Source organism: Sturnira hondurensis, unplaced genomic scaffold (assembly GCF_014824575.4).
Source record: "Sturnira hondurensis isolate 20B ecotype Veracruz unplaced genomic scaffold, ASM1482457v3 Scaffold0016284, whole genome shotgun sequence".
Taxonomy (NCBI): Eukaryota; Metazoa; Chordata; class Mammalia; order Chiroptera; family Phyllostomidae; genus Sturnira; species Sturnira hondurensis.
This window is the reverse complement of record NW_028088915.1, coordinates 386006-409026: the sequence shown is the minus strand read 5'-3', so window position 1 is coordinate 409026 and position 23021 is coordinate 386006. Positions and strand designations below refer to the sequence as shown.

General features: G+C 37.8%; 2 protein-coding genes and 1 long non-coding RNA gene across 8 annotated transcripts in view; 1 reads left to right on the top strand and 2 right to left on the bottom strand.

The window, feature by feature from the left end:
- Positions 1–7561, top strand: part of GDI2 (GDP dissociation inhibitor 2) — a 34661-nt gene extending 27100 nt beyond the window's left edge. The window contains exons 6-11 of the mRNA XM_037065905.1: positions 29–160; positions 2904–3003; positions 4381–4552; positions 6124–6268; positions 6458–6512; positions 6599–7561. Of these exons, the coding sequence (XP_036921800.1) occupies positions 29–160; positions 2904–3003; positions 4381–4552; positions 6124–6268; positions 6458–6512; positions 6599–6745 (751 nt within the window). The 3' untranslated portion in view covers positions 6746–7561. The remainder of the gene's footprint in view (positions 1–28; positions 161–2903; positions 3004–4380; positions 4553–6123; positions 6269–6457; positions 6513–6598) is intronic.
- On the bottom strand, positions 4448–4966 carry LOC119000803 (uncharacterized). The gene is made up of 2 exons (XR_005069409.1): positions 4927–4966; positions 4448–4738 (listed from the first exon to the last, which is right to left on the bottom strand). It is a non-coding gene; the product is annotated as an uncharacterized LOC119000803 (long non-coding RNA).
- A 1854-nt stretch (positions 7562–9415) lies between the features above and the next one.
- Positions 9416–23021, bottom strand: part of TASOR2 (transcription activation suppressor family member 2) — a 78191-nt gene continuing 64585 nt past the window's right edge. For all 6 annotated transcript variants that reach the window (XM_037065901.1, XM_037065899.1, XM_037065903.1 and 3 more), the window contains 5 exons: positions 14794–14919; positions 14066–14219; positions 12843–12948; positions 11287–11468; positions 9416–10575 (listed from right to left, as the gene is read on the bottom strand). In XM_037065901.1, the coding sequence (XP_036921796.1) occupies positions 10457–10575; positions 11287–11468; positions 12843–12948; positions 14066–14219; positions 14794–14919 (687 nt within the window). In that variant the 3' untranslated portion in view covers positions 9416–10456. The remainder of the gene's footprint in view (positions 10576–11286; positions 11469–12842; positions 12949–14065; positions 14220–14793; positions 14920–23021) is intronic.

Genomic DNA, 23021 nt, shown 5'->3' with positions numbered 1-23021 from the left:
TTTGTAATATTTATTTCCTCTTCTTCAGCTATTTAGATCAACCATGTTGTGAAACCATTAATAGGATTAAACTTTACAGTGAGTCTTTGGCAAGATATGGCAAGAGCCCATACCTTTATCCACTCTATGGTCTTGGAGAACTGCCACAAGGATTTGCAAGGTAGGAGTCCATATTTAACCTGTTTGCTAAAACCCCACTGATTTTGAATCTTATCTTCAGTGGCAGTATGAGAAATGGTTGTGAAAAATGAGACAGGATATGCCCATGAGTGATGAGATATTTTTTATTTTTATTGAATACATTCAGTGAATCTACAGATCTATAATAAAAATGTTGAGTTTGATAAATGTATAAACTTGTGTGATCAAAACTCCAGAATCAAGATATAGAACAGTTAACTCTAGAAACTTCCCTTGTATGACCTCATAATCACCACCCCCACACCTGTCATTTCTTTGGGGTGTGGGAATCCAGGAGTGGGAATTGCTTGCTGATAAGGCAAGTGTTTAACTTCATAAATCACTGTGAGACAACTTGAGGGTGGTTTATACCATTTTACAAACAGTCAGCAAAGTGAGAATTTTAGTCATTCCTTGTCCTTGTTAACTCTTTGTGCCGTCAGTCTCTTTAACCACCCTAGTCAGTGTGAAATGCTATTTCATCAAATTGAATATTTCTCGGGACTAATATTGATCAACTTTTCGTGAGCTTGTTGGCTGTTTGTATAATTTCATGGTGTGATTATTCATGTCTTCTGAACATTTTGAAAGATTGGGTTGTCTTTGTGATTTTTAGGAGATCTGGATGTATCCTGGCAGCAAGTCTTTTGTCAGATATATTAATTATAAATGTTTTTCTTCCAGTCTGTGACAGAAGTTTTAAATTTTTATATTTTTTTTACTTTTTTGTATGTTTAGTGCTTTTGGGGTCCTTATCTGTGAAAGCTTTGCCTACCTCAGGAGCACAGATGCTCTTTAATGTCTTTTTCTTTATTATTTTAGCTTTGTGTTTAAATCTGTGATTCATTGAAGCTTTATTGTTTTAGCTTTGTGTTTAAGTCCGTGATTCATCTTGAAATAATACTAGTGTTTAGGGTGAGGTAAGGTTATTTACAGTTATACAGTAAGTCTTGAAATCAGGTAGTGCAAGTCCTCAACTTTGTTCTTTTTCAAAATTGTTTTGGCTGAAGTCCTTTGCATTTCCGTATACATTTTAGAACAGGTTGTCAGTCAGTTCCTAGAAAAATTTGCTTCCTGGGATTTTGATTGCAATTGAATAAGTGTATAGATCAGCGGGTAGCAAAGGTCAAAGGAGCCAAATATATAGTGATGGAAGACTAGACTTTGGTTGGTGGGCACTCAATGCAATATACAAATTATGTGTCATAGAAATGTACACATGAAACGTGTACGGTCTCATTAACCAATGTCACCCCAATAAATTTAATAAAATCTATAGCTCAATTTGGGGGAGAATTTTTCAATCCATGAATGTGCTCTATCCATGTATTTAGATTTTTTTTGTCAGCAATGTCTTGTAGCTATCATTGTAGAGATCAAGTACCTTTTTTGTTCAAGTTTATTCAAAGTGTTTGGTTATTTTTATGTTATTGTTAACGAAAGTTTGGTTTATTTCAGTAATTTGCTGTGAATGTACACAAATTAATTGATTTGTGTATACTCAACTTGCATCCTGTGACCTTGTGCTTATTAGTTCTACTAGTTTTATAGATTTCTTAGAATTTTCCTCGTACACAATTATTTCATCTTTGAACAGAGAGATTAGCGTCTTACAACCTTTGTGTTCCCCTGCCCTCCTAGCCTTTATGTACTGGCTAGGAGTAGCACAGAAGTGGAGAATAGAAGTGGTGAGAACAGACATATATTTTATTATTAAATATTTTGTATTTTATTGTGAATTTTTTTTCTGTGTGTTGATTGCTAATTCCTCTTTGGATATTTTCTTGTTTCTTCAATTTTTGATCATATATTGGACATAATGTACTGATACACTGTAGAGGTGCTAGAGTCTTTCTCTGAAGAGTATTATTTTATTTGAATAGGCAGGTAAGTTCACTTTGAACTTTGGAGGCTTGATTTTACACTTTTTCGGGGGGGGGGGTCTTTTGTTTTTGGCTAACTTCTTAGTCTTGGCACAATAGGTATGTGGTCCTAGGGCTTTTGTGGGAAGTCCAGGGTGTCTGCCAAGCTCCTCAAAATGGGGCAGTTTCAAATTTTAGACTCCTTTGTCCTTATTGCTGACTTGTACATAGCTGTAATCTCTGCTCAAGTCTTTGTTTTTCAGCTGTTGCTTTTTGCTGGCTTCCTTGTAATGTCCCTCATGTACAAATACTTGTGGAGTTAGTTAAGGATTGGAAGAGATTTTACAGCTTTGGTGGCTGCCATTTTAGGATTTCCCCTGTCAATTTTCATTTGTTAACAACCCCAAATTCTATGCTATGTCATTTTAAGTCAATAAGATCCTAGAGTTTTTGCTTCTGTTCTAGCTGCCCCGTTTTAAAGCTTCTTTCTAGCTGCTCCATGTTCCCTCAGGGGAAGCTGCGTACATGTAAATCACATCAAAGTCTCTTCCCCAGTGTCTGCCTGCCTTTGGTCACTCCGCAGTGCCTCCTGATAGTTTCATTTATATGCAGGAGGATTAGACCCATTTACACTGTTCCTCCATTAGTGGTCTTTTTTGGGGAAGTGGGTGGATTTAAAGTCAGTAACTGTGAATATGATACATCACTTCACGGTTTTATTTTATAATTGATGCTTTAATGACTTTCTAGAAGGCAAATGAGCAAATCTATATTGCCTGTAACTCATTAAGATCTAAGAAAGGAGACTTTAGTAGCTGAAACAATTATAAAGTACCAACTGTAATTTAAAAAAATTTTTAGGCTAAGTGCTATTTATGGAGGTACCTACATGCTGAATAAACCAATTGAAGAAATCATTGTGGAAAATGGAAAAGTGATTGGTGTTAAATCTGAAGGAGAGGTAAGTAGCTTCTACAATTTCAAAGTACTGTGTTCTTGTGAAGAAAACTTTATTATCTAATAAGTACTTTATTTGGTATGGACATTGATGCTAGATTTCAGACTATATGCGATTTCTTATAGTAAATTGATTTTCATTATGACTAAGGACTAGTTACCATGGCCGGTTTTAAGAAAACACATCAGTACTTTCTATAGTATTGATTGTTGCTTCCCCTTAAGACCAAAATACGCGTATGGATGGGTTCTAAGTGGTAAGTATACTGTATATACTGTGGGTTGGTGTCTGTTTCTCAAGTTTTCATTTGAATTTATTTGTCCTACTTATAATTTACTGTTTGAAATTGGGCTTGAGCAATATAACCATTTTGTTATTATGAATTGTTAAAGATTAATGTTAATTATTAACATTTAATTTGGTGTTTAGCTGTGGAGCTACCTAGGTGAAGTTTTGAACAGTGTCTCAAATCTGAATTGAATATAAATCATTGCTAATTTTGTTGAAGGGTATATTCTGATTCAGTAATGATCAGAGGCAAGGCTGCGTTTTCTTGTGAGCTCTCAGGTGATCCCAGTGATATTGGTCTGCAAAAACAGATCATTTCTCTTTCATCAACTCTTAACGAATAGAACTCAAACATTTCTCTTTCATCAACTCTTAATAGAACTCAAACTCAAGAACTAAGTTAAAAAATATTTTGGTATTTCTGATGTTATTCCATTGGGTCACTAATTGGCTCTGTGAACTTTCGTTACTGTTGCAGATCTTCTGTAACTGCCTACTACTTTCAGCATAATACATATTTAGGAAATATAGATGTTTTAATTTGATGTCTCAAAGTCCTCTTTATTGCAGTTTTATCCCATTCTTGTGTCACATACAGCTGCTTCCCTTTAGGAAATGTCGAGGCTTTGATATAACTGGGAAGATGATTATCATTTATATCTTACAAGTGAAGTTATACTTAGAGACATAGTGCTAAAATGAGAATAGTGTTGGTTGGTTTGTAATAGTGGTACTATTTACTCTTGGTACATTCTCATATAATGATAGCCCTTAATTACAGTGTTTCATTTAAGGCTCAGGATTCTTTGAGACTGCATAGAGCTAGGATCTGAACTCAGGTCTTCTTAGTTCTGAAACTTGTGAACATTATGCAACAGTTTTCCTAATGAATGGGATTTAGAATTAATGGATCTGTTCCAGAGAAATGTGTGGAGATTGTTGGCAAAACTAGCTTTGTTATCTATAATTCAGTAAATGTCTGCAGTTAACTTTATGAAAATGTTATATTCAAGAGACAGTGGCTTCAGTATACTGTCTAAAAACCCCATGGACACCGAAGATTCTGAAGTCTTTAAAAATGTTTTATTACAGATTGCTCGTTGTAAGCAGCTCATCTGTGACCCCAGCTATGTAAAAGATCGGGTAGAAAAAGTGGGTCAGGTGATCCGAGTTATCTGTATCCTCAGTCACCCCATCAAGAACACCAATGACGCCAACTCCTGTCAGATCATTATTCCGCAGAACCAGGTCAACAGGAAGTCAGGTGGGTTTAGAAGATCAGCAGATGTTTGCAGAATTTTGTTAGATGTCATTTACTTTTGTTTGATCCCAAATTCTTAATTTTATCTGCTTTATTATAGTGAAGAAGCCTTAGTTTTTAATACATGGGAAACAAATCCCTTTAGCTGAGATCCTAGATCATCACACTGAATGGACAAATTAAATTAACCTACCCTGGCTGGTGTAGTTTAGTGGATTGAGCAATGGCCTGCGAAGCAGAGGATCGCGGTTCAATTCCCAGTCAGGGCACATGCCTGGGTCGCAGGCCAGTTCCCAGCAGGGGACGAATGAGAAGCAACCATACATTGATATTTCTCTCCCGTTCTTCCCTTCCCTTCCCAAGATAAATAAATTAACCTAGGAGTCCTGCCTCAGCCTTGCATCCATTGCTTTACCTGACTCCACTGTTTTGAAATGATGAGTGTTATTTTTAGTGTCGTTATTTGTCAACTTAATTTTGATTTTAACAGTGTGCTGGAATACAACTTAAATTTCTCTGATTAAGATCAGAATTTATCTTTAAAATTATAATTCCTAATCTGTTTTAACCAGTAGTTTTCATCCACCATCTCTTTCTGAAAAATCTTTAATAAAAAATTCAACTTAAAAGGGGTTATTGGTTTTTAAATAGTTAAAAGTTATCTGTATTTTTTTCCATAGGAATCCAAATCCTAGATTATTACTAAAACAGGGAACTTGTACTACAGCAATATGTAAAGGGTTCCTAAGCAGACACTTGGGTCGGTAAAAGTCAAAAAAGGGGAAAAGAGAACCCAGCAGTTATTTTCTGTATTGGAAATGATGTGGTTACTTAGTGGTATACATACAAGAGGAACCTATGGAATTATGTGAGTTTAGTATGCCAGCTCAAGAACAGTTTTTGCTGATTTATAATTTTGTATTAAATAGATGAAAAGATAGTACAGAAGGTCCCCACTTAATGATGGTTCGACTTATGATTTTTCACCTTTGAGATGGTACAAGTGATAACCATCATACAACCATTGTTTTTCACTCAGTATAGTATTGAATTAAATTAATTTTTGTCCATTTGTAGGCTAATATAAGTCTTCTGAACTTATTTCAAGGGTGTTAGGGTAAACTATGATGTTTAGTAGGTTAATTGTATTAAGTGCTTTTTGACTTAATGATGTCTACTATGGGCTTTTCAGGATATAACACCACCGTTAAGTTGAGTAGGATCTGTACTTACTCTAAATGCAGAATTCAGAGAGACAGAAGATCCCAGAGCAGTTCATATGGTTTGCCAAGTTTCCATTGTTAGCTGAGACAGAGCTGGGAGGAGAAATCTCATTTCCAAGTCCAGCAGTTCACTGCCACATAAACCCTTCATCTCCAAAATGCTGAATTTGAATATTTGCATATCCTATGTATGATCCTTTTTGCATCCATAGACATAAAACTTAAAGCTTACAAAATAATATCTATTCCAAGTAATTTTAATTCATACCTCAAAGAAATACAAGACTTGAATGTGCCCACATGCCTAAGGTTTACAGACTTTGGCAGTGAGTTGGCATTACTCGTTCCCAGATATCTACGTTTGCATGATCTCCTCTGCACACAATGTGGCAGCACAAGGGAAGTACATCGCCATAGTCAGTACAACTGTGGAGACCAAGGAACCCGAGAAAGAAATCAAACCAGCTTTGGAGCTCTTGGAACCAATTGAACAGAAGTAAGTGATGTGTTCATTTATATCAGCTAAAATCCTAGATTGATTTTGGCTCCATGGTGGGTACACTCCATGAGAACAAAGAAAGCAGCCATTGTGTCCACTAGTCTCATCCTTTGGGATTTGCATTTCAGGGGAGGCAGTGAGTATGGGGTCAGCTCACCTGCTCACTGAATTCTTTCTCTCTTCCAGATTCGTTAGCATCAGTGACCTGCTTGTACCAAAAGATTTGGGAACAGAAAGCCAGGTGAGTGTGGTGATCTGAAAAGGGTATTGTTAGAATTTTATTGGGAGACTTCCCTAGTTTCAAGACTTTCCAATTTTTATTTCCAGATCTTTATCTCCCGTACATATGATGCTACAACTCACTTTGAGACAACCTGTGATGACATTAAAGACATCTATAAGAGGATGACAGGAACCGAGTTTGACTTTGAGGAAATGAAGCGCAAGAAAAACGACATCTATGGGGAAGACTAACAGTAGTCTGTGTTACCATCTAATTAGACAAACTTTAAAATTTGGCAAATAATGCATATTGTATGAAATCAATATTCTAAGGCCTGCTTTTGTAATCCAAACTGAGAGATTGCAGAGTACTGCACCAGTAAATACAACTCCCCTTTCTAATATTGTGTATTAACTTGTTTTCATGGAGTGGCGATTCAGAATTGACAGGTGACCACATTCTTTACTGTTTAACCAACGCTGGCTTTTTTTCTAGTGAAGGGTAAGTTTTAAAACAACATTGTGATACTGATACAGAGAACTTGATACAGTATTTGTATCTTTTAATCAGTATAGCCTTTGCAGTTTTGTTTCTGCTGCTCAAGAGCTGGATCAATACAATTTACGTGCCATCTGTCCTCTTGACATTAACTTTTGAAACCAAATACTCCATAATTTGGGACAGCATCTTGACATTTTCCCTATAGCTTTACATTTTGTGTCCTGTCGGGTATTATGATAAGTGCCCATGTAGCCTAGCCACAGAAATTGGTTTATGTGGGCCTAAAATTCTAACTGAACTTGAGACTTCAAGAGTCATTTTGGAGGAAGCCTGTGTGCAGTGTTTTAACCTGATAAAATTGGTGAGAGCAAAGAAGTAAGAAACCTATCATAAAGCAGGTAAATGTAGAAGCTTCTTTTGTATCCCAGGTATGGCTTCTTTGATGGACCAAGCTGCAGCGAAATGCAGTATTGATTTGACAGAGCCTTTCCTTCAATGATGTCTGCCTCAAAATGGCTCCAAATGATTTCTGTACTGCAAAATAAAGCCAAACTCTGGAAACCAATTCCCTCTCAATTAGTCTGTGTCCTAGTGTTTAAGAACTATGTAAGTATTGTGCTGGCTATGACACAGCTGTTTATTTCCTTCAGTAGAGCTGAAACTGATCCTTAGGAGAGATGCTGCTGTGAAGTGTATGCTCAGTCACTGACAGCTTGTGAGGATTCAGACTTGAATGGATAGAGTCTGTGATCTTGCTTCACTGTGAATAGACCCCAAATTACATTCTTTTGACTCAGTATAACTGGAACTGTTAAGAGATTCTTATTGGTAGTTTACAACAAGTATTGTTTTCCATACAAAGGCAAATTACTGGCTTTGATAATTTTACTTACAGTATTATGAGAGATTAAGTGAATTGTCAGGTGGAATAGATGCTTCAGAATTTTCAGGCAATTTAAATTTTAGTTAGATGTCATTTTTAACTGGTACCTCCTTTCCCTTTGATAGCATGTACAGTGATAGCTGTCAGATGAATAAAGACAACCGTATTCTTGTAGGCTGCATATTGATTCTTATAGTTAAGTCTGAAGGACATAGGACTAAGGTAGGTAATCTTTTAAAGCAGTTAGGGTAATAATTTAGATTATTATTCAAATTGTCTGATTTACTTGAACTCAGTTTCTAAATTTCACACTACCCATTTTTGGCCAGATAATTCTTTGTTGTGGGGGACTGTCCTATGCATTATATTATGTTTACTAGCATCTCTGATTTAGCCACTATATGCCAGGAGTACCTCCCTAGCCCAAGAACCGGAAATCTCTCTGGATGTTATAATATTTCCCAGGGGACAAAATCTCCCCAGGTGAGAACTTCCAGGCTTTATGTGAGATGATCTAAAATCCCAGCAAGTCTTTTCCCTTCCCATCATATTTTGTCAACTATTAATGCAGGCAGATGTACATGCTGGACTAATAAGTAGAAAGAAAAAATACCGGCACTTCTGTATGTTCCTCATTTAATCATACTACTACTGCCCTAGGCCAGTGGGGTAAAGATGACAAAGGCACAGGTTCTGGAAGAGCCCATAGTCTGGATTAGACTCATTATTCTGTGGCTTGGTTTAGTGTTAAAGTGTAAAAAAAGTGGTATGGAAACTGATGGCCTTTCGGATAGGATATTGGAAGGCTTTTCAGCAAAGGGAGTTGAACATTTGAGGTATAACTTGAAACAGGTGCTGCTGGTACATACTCACTAAATGTTTCTTCAGTATACCGAATATGGCTATGGCCCTCTTATGAGAGTCTTATCCCTAGGGTAAAAATAAAATGGGTTCCCAAGCGAAAGCTACATCAAATAAACTTTATTAGTCCGTCTTGTGAGAAAATACCAAAGAGTGAAACTGGTACTTTTGTTTGGGTAGGAAGTATACAAAGTAGAAGAATGGCTTCTGAAAACTGTTTCTGTACCTAACAGCCCCAGAAAAGGGCCAGCTGAAAACTCTTGTGGCCCTGGCTGGGTACCTCAGTTGGTTAGAGAGCACTGTGTGATACACCTGGGGCTATAGGTGTTATGTCTGGTCAGGAGGATGCATACAAGAAGCAACCAATGGGTGCATAAAGGAGTGGAACAACAAATCGATGTTTCTCTCATCAATAAATCTAACAACAACAACAACAAAAACTGGTGAGTTGAAAAGTCCTGTGAATGTCCTTTCTGTAGTTTCCTGCTCAGTGCACACAACTGTGGGAGAGGAAGGCACTGGACAGGTCTCTGGGACTAGATGGATCAAGGCCAAAGTGATAAATGTTGGAGGAATCCTCTGGAACCTAGTTGTTCCTGCTAAGTGGCCAAATAAGTGCTAAAACTGCCCTGACAAATTCCAATTCTTGCTGTGAAGTCACTACAGAAACAATTGATTTTTTTTTTTAGTTCTCTTTATTTAAAGATTAGTTACAAAAACCTTTGTTCCAAAGAGATGCTGTATCTTACAAATTTTTTTGCTTGGTTTTCACTTAAAGGTAATGAAGTTATTTCTAATCTCATAAATAAGTGATTATTTCTGAGACAGTTGATTTTGTAGTTCACTCTTTACAAAACAAGTGACAGTTTATAAATTTGTACCTTCTCGGAAAAAAGGTTAATTAACTTTATATGTAGTGTTTGAGTAACAGCAAATGAAACACGGCTGTAGTTTTTACAAGGGTGGTAAACCTTTAAAACACTAACATGCAGTGTCTTGCTGATATTAACATGCAAAAACAAAGCTACAGCTTTGCAGCTTTGCAGCTTTCAAACTCATTTTTGCTACAATTGAGTAAACGTGTTTCTAATTACTTTTAACAGTAAGTTCAATTAATAGCTTTAAGTTAAAATAATTTAAAACAAAATACTTAACACCGCAACTCAAAGCTCATGGACAACTACTATGTCACTGTGAATGACGTCAGCTGTTCTAGTACCCCAAAAAAGGAAAGCTTTCCCCTAAGTTGCAGAACATTGATTTTAAAATTATAAGAAGGGAAGACTTTTATGTGTGTCTTAGAAGTTTTTTAAACAAAAGGGAAAATACTAATCTGTTGTTGGCATCAATGATGTCTAGGCAAGCTGCAGTTGAATCATCTGGGTAAACTCAAAATTGATAATTCTATCTTTGAAACAAAATAACCAACTATTTTATAAATAGCATGCTACCTAATGGGAAACACTTCTGTGCATTCTCAGTTGCATCATCGAAAATGCACATTATAGAGAAAATGGGCAATTCAAAGGAGGTTGGTTATTCCATTCATTAGTAAATACTTGACAACTTCCACCCCTAACTTATTTTTAATTTACAGCATGATAACATGTAAGGTAAAGAATAGTTTTTGAATAACTGGTTCTTGTAGACATACATGTCAGCTATCTATTTACCCTCAACTCCAGCTGACATGGAGGAGTTACAGAAAAAAATGTGCTTACCAATAGCTACTCCTAAATGGAGCTGCTACTTTTTGTATATTTTCAATAAAGTTATTTACGCCTGTAATGAGGATTCCACTATTTTCATAGACTTCTCTGGAGATAGCAGGCTTTTCTGTAGAAAGAAAAATATCTTTGGTGAAAAATTCATTAATGTACTTTTTAAAATGCGTAGTTGACATACAATATTAGTCTCAAGTGTACAATGGAGTCATTCAACATATTAAGGTGTACCTTTTTAAAAGTAGCAGAAACTCCTTTGTTTAAAAAAAGAACACTTTTCTGAAACTCCTTAATGGGGTGTGGGGTGCTGAAAACCATTGATAAGTCACAACTATAGCCATTCCTTTAATTTTTAAAAGTTTGGTAAAGATTCACATAAAACATGAGAAATTAGGAATATGTATAAAATTAACTTAGTACTTATAGGAGATAATGAAACTAGTAGAACTGTGCTGGAGGACTACTAAGTAGATAGTACCCCTCACCCAGCATTTAACAGGGTAACAGCTGATCTGGGATCTATCCACATGTATCTTAAGGCAGGGGTGTCAAACTCATTTCTCCCCGGGACCACATCAGCTTCACCTTCAAAGGGCTGAAATAATTTTAGGACTGTATAAATATAACTGTTAAGGACCTGAAATTATATTTGGCTCTTTGAAGGCAACATGAGACTAATGTGGCCCCTGGTGAAAATGAGTTTGACACCCCTGTTTATGGTATCTAGTGAATCCACTTGCAAGGACATTATTTTAGAGATGACCTATTTTGGCATTAACTGATGAGATGAAACTGACACAGAACTAAGGCTGTGTGACTTTACCTGTTAGGAAGACGGCAAACCTGGCATGGATATGCTGAATTTGCAGGTTTAGCAGACATTTTAAATGTTCTGCTTTTGTTGATGACCGAGAGTCACACTGATGGTAATGAAGCAGCTCAATGATATTTGCACTCTGATATGACTTCAGTATTAAGTTCTTCTTATATGCAATTGAGTCCACTCTGGAAAATACAGAAATGTTATATTTAGGTTCAGTGTAAGTTTGTGAAAGTTTATTTTTAACCGTATCTTTATTTTGTTGTATCTTTATTTTGTTGTTTTATTTTTAGATTATCTTTTGCCTTCACTATACTTCTAGTTTATTCACTTCTGATAAAACCAACTCCCAAGATCCCTTGTTCCTGTTCTTTTCCACCATCCACTTGCCTTCCTAGATGTCACTGTCCTGATGTGTTCCATTCAAACATTACAGGTGTACTGCTTCTGCAAATACAGACTTTTAAAAAGCAGCACCCTCGTTCCCAGAGGGACATTTACACATTGACCAACTACCACTTCCAACAATGCTGCCATCAAGTGGCCCTCTTACTGCAGTGGCTCCAAACCTTTTAAGTCTCTTCAAAACCTCTTCTTTATACTTCTGACTCAAACTATGTCATGGCTAGATTTTCCTTAATTTCGCACCTTCTTTTAAATCTTACTACCTTTTTCTTCCTCTTTTAGAGGCAACTGTTTAACATCTCTACTACTGCTCTTGATTCCATCTCTCCAGTCTTCCCTATCACAGTGTACTTCTACCTTCCTCCTGCTTTCTGGAGAAAGCCAAAACTGTGTGTATCCCCACCATTCTAGTGAGTGACAAGTACTAAAGAGACTACCCCAAGTCTCTTTAGCCAAGGAATCAATACTTATCCTTTAAAAAAAAATCCCAGCTCTACACAAAAGAGTTTTGCCTATAGGTAAGCTACTGTTTTAAGGGTAAAATTCAATTATGGATGTAGTCTCATCTCAATTTTTCTATCATAACTGAGGCAACTTCAATTTATTTTTTACGGTTCACGGTAGTAGATTCTGAACTTAACCCTATGGTCATTTTAGGACCCTTACGTCTCACTTTACTTCTGTTGGTCTACAAAGTGCTACTCAACGTATATGCCTGTAAACTTTTTGTCTTTTTAATCTTAACTTAAGGATATATTTATTACTTGAGAGAGAGAGAGACATCAATCAGTGCCTCCCATACACACCCCGACTGGGCATCGAACCTGCAACCTTTTGGGGTATAGGAAGAGACTGCAACCACTGAGGCAGCTGGGCCAGGGCTATACCTATAAACTTTCCATTACAACACACGGCTTCCTTCACTGAAGGCCCTGCTACAAAAACAAAATCCAAAAAAAACAGTCAATTGAGCTAAATACTGTGTTTGATGATAGATGATTTCCATTCCAGCACAAACACCTTGAGTACCAGTCCAGAGCATGCTGAACATTTCAGGGTGACACACATGTCAAAGGTGAAGGGAGGGAAAGTGAAGGGAAGGAACTCTTCCCATTCCCTCCTCCCCCAAGCCCTCAGCTGACTTCAGGCCTTACCGTACATCTTCCTTTAGCTTCTTACTTTCCCTATAGTGAAGCAACCACTTCCATCTCCCATTTCCATTTAGTTTCTCCAGGATTTTGACAATTTCCTTTAGTTGAACTGTAGAGTAGAAAAAGTTGTGATTTAAGGCTTTTGGCTTGTCTGCTCAAAGCCTAGAATTTATTACTTGTAAAAAGAGTAAGACCCACGTTTGAATGTATACCATCATTGCCACTTCGTAGCTGGACAGGATCCCATACTGCATTTCAAAGACACAGCAACCTGTGGCCCTCACCTCAGTCCTACTTACTCATACTGCAGTAGCAGAACTGTATAGAGAAAGAGCACTATGACTGCCTGCAGTTAAAGCTCTGAATATAGTACAAACATCACCAAACCTCATATAGAAGGTTTAGTTGCAACAGCAAAAGTCTAGGTTTCTAAATACAGAATGTACACGTATTTTTCAACTTCAGTTTTCATGAACAATTCATGCTTGTTAATAAGGTATATCCTGCTGATCCTCTAGCCCTAGAAATGGTGTATCGACCTTTAATTATAATGTGGCAGGTTTTAATCATACATAAAAGTGCCTGCCCTGTGCTCAGACATTCTAGGTCCGTTCAGTGCCCTGAGAGAAACATTATACAGTTGACCATTGCACAACACGGAGTTAGGGGCACTGACTGCCCACCCAATGGAGTAATTGTGTATAACTTAAGAAGGTTCCCTGCATACACAGATTCCCAGCCTCCAGTTGACCCTTGAACAACATGGGTTTGAACTGCTCAGGTCAAGTGTAAGTAGATACATGTAATTCAAACTTGCATCATTTAAGGGCCAACTATGTATTAGTGTTCAAACAGACAACTGACACAACTTTCAGTAGCCATTTTTTAAGATTTCCATATCAACAAGATTACCTTCTAAGGTTGACAGCAACAGATATGGAAGAGGACTGATTATAAACAAACAAAATTCTGTAGCTGACTTGATTTGGCAAGTGAAGAAGTCAAATGTTAAAAATCAAATCTGGATGGTTACTTTAGCCACATTTTTGAGAGAAGGAATTTAGGTTTGGTGGTGAAGACAATTAAAATAAGAGAGGTTCTTAAGAGCATGTACAGTGGGGATGTGAACTATACAAAAACTGCTCTTTTCCATGTAATTATTTGGGTCACTGGGTGAGGAGAAACTGATTTGCCTAGATTTCAAAGAAAGAAATCGAAAGACCAACCTAATGTTAAAGTTTCTAACATTCTGTCATCTGATACCACAAAACCTCCTGTCTGAAACAGCTCTTGGAAGGTGTAATTGAGAACATCTTCAGGGCTGTCTACTCCAGCGAAGATGACACTGGGAAAATGCTTCAGCTTCAGCAGAGAAGGAATCTGTTAAACATAAAAGGATCCCAAATGAAAATAGGTTCACTGGGTCACTTTATACAAAAGTTTCAAATAAGATGACTGATAGGTAATTCTACCACACATAAGGAATATTAACTCAGTTCATCATCAATGCTATAAATTCATTAATGCTAGTTAATTACAAACTGGTCTCTACAACTCTAAGTTGGAGGCAGTGAAGGCAGAGTACACCTGAGGTTTTGGGACCTGTAATCAGGCAGGCAACAAGCTAACACCATCACTCCTTGTCTCCAGCTTCACCTGGTACTGGTGCTATAGGGACGATTAGTTACTACCTCCTGACAGCAGGTCGGTAGCTATGCCCATGAGTTAGATCTCTTGGGAGAAGCAATCACCTTTATTCAACTAATAGGTAAATATCCTAAGAAAAATTTTACAAGTCCTTTTAAAGCAAGATATATTCCTATTAGATAAAAATTTTACGTATATAGTTTTTCCTTAGTTATGAATTTAAAAAGGCAATGACAAGTCTAATAATTACAAAATAACAAAAGGCCTGAAATACATTTCTTTGTAAGAAAGTTACTTCCAAACCTACCTCATGCAAATGTGATGAGATATCTTCATTTTTGATGATGACCATTAGCATATCATTCTCTCTGTGAAAAGCTTGACAGAAATGATGAGGTTCAATTTCTGTGTGGCCTCCTTTCCTCAGAATATTCTGAAAGATTTACAAATAGCCATTATTTAAAAAGGGATGCTTGCACAGAACTACTTTTATTGTTCACTAAGAACTAAAAACACATCCTATTTACTAAATTATGTCCTAATAATGCAACATAAATGGCAGTTTGTCTTCTTACTAGGTTAGATTTCACCTGTAAAAGAGATGACTCCTCAGTATCATCACAACAGCTGAGTTTAGAGTTTATTTCAAAGGCATTCTAGAAGCAGCAAGAGATAAGGGGACAGTCACCTACAAAGGAGTGCCCATCAGACTGTCAGTGGATTTCTCAAAAGAGACTTTACAGGCAAGAAGGGGCTGGAAAGAAGTATTCCAAGTCATGAAATCCAAAGACCTACAGCCAAGATTGCTTTATCCAGCAAAGCTTTCATTTAGAATGGAAGGACAGATAAAGCCCTTCTCAGATAAGGTCAAATTCAAGGAGTTCATCATCACCAAGCCCTTATTATATGAAATGTTGGACTTATCTAAGAAAAAGAAGATAAAAAATATGAACAGTGAAAGGACAACAAACTCACAGTTATTAACAACCACACCTAAAACAAAAGCAAACTAAGAGGACAACTAGATTGGGAGCGGAACCACAAAAATGGAGATCACGTGGAGGGTTAGCAACAGGGGAGTGGGAGGAGGAGAAGGGGGTGAAGGTACAGAGAATAAGTAGCACAGACGGTAGGTAGAAAATAAACAGGAAAGGGCAGGAATACTATGGGAAATACAGAATCTAAAGAACTTCTGATACATGAACATGAACAAAAGGGGGCAATGGTGGGGGAGGGGTGTGCAGGGTGGAGGGGAGTGAAAGGGGGAATGGGACAACTGTAATGGCATAATCAATAAAATATATTTAAAAAATTTTAATTCAAAGGCAAAAAACCCCACTATATAATAAATCTCTAATGTCCATAAAATATCAGAGGCTGATTCTTTTTTTTTTTTTTTTTTGAGAGAGGAGAAGAGGGAGAAAGAGAAACATTGATCAGTTGTCTCTGGTATGTGCCCAGAGTCGGAATCAAACTAGCAACCGTTCGTTCTGCAAGACAATGCCCAACTGAGCTGAACTGGTCAGGGCAAAAGGTTGATTCTTTTTATTATTTATTTATTTGTTTGTTTTTAAAGGAATGAAAAATTTTTAAAGATTTTATTTATTTATTTTAGAGGGTAAGGGAAGGAGAGAGGGAGAGAAATAGCAATGTATGGTTGCCTCTCATGCGTCCCCTGCTGGGAACTGGCCTGCAACCCAGGCATGTGCCCTGACTGGGAATTGAACTGCAGTTGTTTGGTCCACAGGCCTGTGCTCAATCCACTGAGCTACACCAGCCAGGGCAAGGCGATTCTTTTTAAACATTAGACTAATATATTGAGTTTCATCCTCTTCAAGGGAATTACAAAGATGTGCTAAAAAAAAATGCCACCTCCAGTAAAAATGTTTCTAGAAGTTTTGAAAATAATACCCATAACAGATAAGCATTACTCTGAGTATCATTAATGGAGACTTGGATTTGAATACTGTGGGAGATATATGTTAAACTGTGCATGGTGGTTAGGCACTAACATACACAGAATAGCACTGTAATAGCCTTATTGGAAGGGTGAGGTTATGTAATTAAAGACATTCTTTAACCTTGTCCTCCTCTTTTGTGATTTTGACACTGTTTCTGTCTATAAGATGCTGGAGGTTTCTATTGCACACCTGGATATTCCTAGTCATACCAAAAATACTGTGTCTTATGATCACTTGTTTCCTTTATAAAAATAAAGTGTTACTTTTGCCAGTCTCCCTTGGATCTCAAAACAACTCAAGTTTTGATATTTCAATTCAATTCAGTTAAAATTGTGACTTTTGTATGGCAATGTATTTTCAAATAAATCCCTACAGGCAACATGTCTTTTACAGAGCCCACTAAAATATCTAGATACAAATCTTTAGCCCTTACTTATTTTACTAGTAAACTATTTGAGCAACTACATTTTCATCAAATCCTATGCTGTCCTCGGCTAATTTGTCATATGTTCTGAATTTTGACAGTAATAAAGGACCTCACAGATCTTCCTCATCTTAACAAATAAATGGGGGCCTGACATCCCATCACTGACGAATGCTTCAGGACTCTCTAGGAATGAAAAATTATAGAACAGCTTTCTGAGCTTTGCTTTGACAGGACTTCCTTTATTCCATTTATTTTATGTGTCACTTCTCACTTTCAGATTAGTTTTACCTTTGCACACAATTTATTTTCTGTTGTAAATAGTGGCCACATCATAAAGTATTGTGAAAAAACATATTCACTATTGGAACAGGCACGATATCTTGCTGTATTCCTACCAGACTTATGATCTGTCTCCTATATGAAAATGAGTACTGTCTGTGCTATGTAAAGGGTGTAAGAAGTAAGATATTGCACTGTTCCATTTTGAGAAGATGGAAGCAAAAAGAAATCAAGTTTCCTGCTCACTGTGGCAAAACGGCAACAAGGCCATGATGCTACCTCAATCTCAGACTTACTTTAGGATAGGTTTTAGGGATAGTTAGCCAAATCAAATTAATTCAAGGTTAAAAAAATAATTTCTAGGTTACTTTTGGCAGCCAACCACCTTCAAGTAGGCTGGAGGTCATTTAATGCTTTTTCAACTAAGCTGCTTACCAAATGGCATGAAATTGGGACAAAAACTATGGGGAGAGGGTACAAGGACACATCTGGTAATCACTTATTAAGAACCTTGAAGAAAAGAATCCTCAACAAGAAAAAAAATCTGCTATAGAGATCAAACTCCGTAAATTTGGAAAAAGCCCTAAATATTTTAAGATCATATTTAAATGATATAAAATAGGAGCCATCAGTTATCTTCAGGAAGAAAGTGTGGACAGCTTCAAGTTAAACCCTGTTATGTCATTTTTCCAGTCCATTCTCCACACTAGAGGAAGGGATCTCTCTCTAAAATGTGAGAAAGATGCCATTCACCTTTTAGAAATACTTTTCAGCCTCTTGAATGACTCAGGGTAGTCTAAATGCCTTAGTGTGGCTTCTGTTAAGGCCTGTCTCCCAAACATGGACCTTTCTTACATCCCTAGACATGTTTCTCAATAGTACACGCTATGCTCCAAACATACTGACTGGCCCTCTTCACTGGGCCCCTATGTACCCCTTTGACCCTTTTGGAAACCCTTTCAGGGTCCCCTTTTCTTCCTACAGCACTGAACCTTTGACTGAGACAGCCCACTGTCTCTTGCCAGACTCCCAAGCCGTGAGGACAGTGTCTGTGCTGTGTCCACTGCATCCTCCACGCCAACAACTGCATGTTCATCAGCTTCACATCTGCTTCTGGGGAAAGCAGGGAACTGCCATCCAGGCCTCATCAGCATCTATCTAATGTGCCCTCTGTAGTGACTGTCACACTCCTCACAAACATCTTCAGGTGTCTAATGTTACTATTTCAACATTTATGGATTTATCACATGGACTACATCATGTGACAGATACTCTGGAACTCACACAGGACTTCTCAGAAGCGCTGACATAAAGTGAACTTTGCAGCAAATCTAGTCAAACACTTAGAGCCAGAGCACTTATAAGTCCAGCCAACCACAACCCATATAAGAAGGCAACCTTGCTAACTTTATTTACTTACTTAAAAGATTTCATTTATTTATTTTCAGAGAGAAGAAGGGAGGGAGAAAGAGAGAGAGAAACATCAGATTCTCGCATGTCCCAACTGGGGGCCTGGCCTCCAACCCAAGCATTGTGCCCTAATGGGAATCGAACCTGTGACCTTTCAGTTTGCAGGTCAGCACTCAATCCACTGAGCCACACCAGCCAGGTTTAGCCTCACTAATTTTAGAAAAATGTCCCTGACTTTCCTGGCTATGCCTATTGCCCTCAAAACAATGCTGAAGCACCTGCACCATTACACTTTGTTTTACATTTATATTTCTGTTTCTCTTATCAGTGTTTTTCATTTCCCCTCATCTGCACACAACAGGGCTCTAAAACAGACACTGAGAGGGACTGCTGTCATTTGAACTGGCTCCTGCTGCAAGTGTGGAGGGGCCCTGCTCTGGGCTGGTGCTCCAGGCAGGTGAAGAGAGGGCTGGCATGACCAGGGCTGAGCCAAGTAGCAGGTACACTGAGGGCAATGGGAACCCTCACAGCTGGAGAAGGAAGCTGCCACTCTGGCAAAGGTCAGGACAGACCTGCTGGTGTTGGACTGGAATTGGGAGGAGCATGCATGCATGCATTTATGTTTCTAAAACAAACACATGCATGTTACTTGTACATTTAATACATCTATTTTTTTTTGGCTGTTTGCTGGTTATATGTAGACACAATGACATCCAGTGGCACTCACGTCACCCACTGCCAAATGCTATTGATTCCAAATGCTATTCTTCACTAAAAAGAATCACAGCTCCCTGGATCAAGGAATATACAAAATAAGCCTGTATCATCATACTGCACCAAAGGAGTATCCGAAGAATTATGGACACTTGTCAAAAGGACACAAGCCAGCTTGAAGGGACTCCCACTAACTAGGTCTGGGACAATCTGAGCATTAACATAACCAAATGCTAATTCTGAGTAAAATATGGAACATGGGTTCACAATGATAATAAATGAGCAAATGAAAAACAAATGAAAGAGAATGGAAAGATCTACCTTACAGCAATTAACAAAATGTACAAGGAATGATGGAATTAGAATATCAGTATGTGGCAACCATCACAGTGATTCAGGCAAGAATCATCAATCTGGTAGGTGAAGGTCTCACAAAGAATAGGACATTTAGATGTCTTATTGTATCTCCCACTTACTAGTAACTGTAACATGCATATTAATTGTACATTGGAGGAACCTGGCAGAAACCATTTTGACCAAATGAAAAATGTTAATACACCAGGAATCTGACTAAAACTTAGAGGCACGACAAGCAAAGGCAATATGTGATGTGCATCTAAAGGTAGAGTCTGTGGCCTGGATAAGCATAGTAAATTAATGCTCAGGTCCTAATTCTTAGGGTTGTATTGTGATCATATAAAAAAAGTCCTTGCAGTAGCCTCGTATGACACACTAATGTTATTAAGAGGTAAGGGGACAGTGTCTGCAACATATTTTCAAATGGTTCAGAAATGTTAACCGTGGGGTATCTAGCTGAAGGTTACCATTTCCGCAATCTTTATGTGAACTTGAAATTATACTTTAAAAGTTAAAACAAAAGATAGCTCTGGCCAGGTATCTCAGTTGGTTAGAGTGTTATAGCAATACACCAAGGTTACGGGTATGAGCTCCAGTCAGGGCACATACAAAAACCAACCAATGAATGTATAAATAAGTGGAACAACAAACCAATAAATACAACATTTTTTAGAAGTTAAAACAAAAGAGAGAATGCTGCCTTTTCCAAAAATAAAATTAAAATTTGAGGATAAAATGAGGAAGTTAATGGTGAACTGAGACAGATTCTGGCTCCTGTGAAGTTAAAATTTTACCATGGTTACATAATTTAAAATTTAGGAACATGTCCTCACCAGAATGTAAGTTATCCTAATATTTAAAAAAATATTTTTAGCCATGCAGAAGCTTTATATTTTAATGAAGTCCTATTTGTTTATGTCCCTTAATCTAGGGGACACATATCTATGAAAAGGGAAGGGTTGTCAAAGACTAATTTTAAGGGCCCACGGACAAAGTCACAGTGGGGAATGATCGAGGGTGGGAGATGGGAGTGGGTGAGGCAGGGTAAAGTGGTGGCAGGAAAATAAAGCCAATTGTACTTGAACAACAATCAGTCAATAAACATATCCTGCTTCTGGCCAATTTGGAGGCATAGGTGGATACACGTTGCCTCCTTGCACAACCAAAAGGATAACAACAAATTTAAAAACAAAAAATAACCAGAACTGCCAGAAAATTGAACTGTATGGAAGTCTGACAACCAAGGAGTTAAAGAAGAAACATTCATCCAGACTGGTAGGAGGGGCAGAGACTGGCAGCTGGGCAGAAAGAACACAAGGCAAGGCAGTGGCTGGTGGACGAGGCAGTCCTACATTTGCATGCAGATTAAACAGGACAACTGTGGAGCAAGACAAACTGCCCAACCCAGAGTTCCAGTGTGAGAAAATAAAACCACAAAACCTCTGGCTAAAAAAACCTGTGGGGGTTGTGGTGCCAGGACAAACTGCCAATCTCATAGGAGAGTTCACTGGAGGGACCCATGAGGTCTAGAATGGACACAAGCCCACTCAACCCAGGAATCGGAACCAGAAAATCCATTTGTGGGTAGCAGGGGAAGGGACTGAAAGTGACTGAGAGCTGGGCAAGCAGCACTGTTCCCTCTCTGACCTCTCCCTCACATACACTGCCAGTAGGCGCTTACATACAGCAAAGTAGGTTACTTCACCCTGGCAAATACCAAAAGCTCCACTCCTTACGACATAACAGGTATGCCAAGACAAAGAAATATGGCCCAAATGAAAAAACAGATAGAAACTACAGAATAACAACTAAGTGAGGAGGAGATAGCCAACCTATTGGATGCAGAGTTCAAAACACTGGTAATCAGGATGCTCACAGAAATGACTGAGTATAGCCACAAAATACAGGAAGAACTGAAGGCTATACAAAATGAGATTAAAAAACAAAACAAAACAAAAAACGTACAGGGAACCAACAGTGAAGGGAAGGAAACTGGGATTTAAATCAATGATTTGAAACAGAAGGAATAAACATTCAACTGAAACCGAATAAAGAAACCAGAATTCAAAACAAAAATGAGAAGCTTAGGAACCTCTGGGACAACTTTAAACATTCCAACATCCAAATCAGAGGGGTACCAGAAGGGGAAGAGGAAGAGAAAGAAACTGAAAACTTATTTGAACAAATAGTAAGGAAAACTCCAATTCTGGTGAAGGAATGCAAGTGTAGGAAGCTCAGAGAGTCCCAAAGAAGTTGGATACAAGGAGAAATACACCAACATACAACACAATTAAGTTATCCAAGATTAAAGATAAGGAGAGAATCTTAAAAGCAGCAAGAGAAAAGGAGACAGTTACCTACAAAGGAGTTCCCATAACACTATCAGCCGATTTCTCAAAAGAAATCTTACAGGGAAGGAAGGGCTGGGAAGAAGTATTCCAAGTCATGAAAATCAAACACCTACAACCTAGATTACTCCATCCAGTAAAGCTATCATTTGGAATGGAAAAGCAGATAAAGTACTTCTAAGATAAGGTAAAGTTAAAGCAATTCATTATCACCAAGCTCTTATTAGATGTATGAAATGATAGAGACTTATCTAAGAAAAAGAAGACCAAAACTATGAACAGTTATATCTAACAAACTCATAACTATTAACAACTGATCCTAAAAAAACCAAAACCAAAACCAAAACCAAACCAAGCAAACAACTAGACCAGGAATAGAAGCACAGAAATGGAGATTACCTGGAGGGTAATCAGCAGGGAGAGAAGGGGAGAATGGGGGAAACGGTACGGGGAATAAACACAATTGGTAGATACAAAATAGACAAGGGAGATTAAGAATAGTATGGGAGCCCTGGCTGGTGTAGCTCAGTGGATTGAGCATGGGCCTGGGAACCAGAGGATCGAGGTTCGATTCCCAGTCAGGGCACATGCGTGGTTGCAGGCCAGTTCCCAGCAGGGGACTCACGAGAGGCAACCATACATTGATATTTCTCTCCCTCTCTCCTTCCCTTCCCCTCTAAAGATAAATAGATTTTAAAAATCTTAAAAAAAGAATAGTATGGGAAATGGAGAAGCCAAAGAACTTATATGTACGACCCATGGACATGAACTAAGTATGGGGGATGCTAGAGGCGAGGGGAGGTGCAAGGCAGAGGGGCATAAAGGGGAAAAAATGGGACTGTAATAGCAAAATCAATGAAATATACTTAAAAAGTAAAATAATGTATCCAAAACCAAAAAAGTTCCTTTTCAACAATCCATATTAATGAAGAAACAAAGGTAGTAATTTTTTAAAGTCTCAATTTTCCCTTAAGAACATTTGAATTTAAGTATGTCTATACTGGTAACTTTTTTGAAAATTAATAACTGCATTAATTCT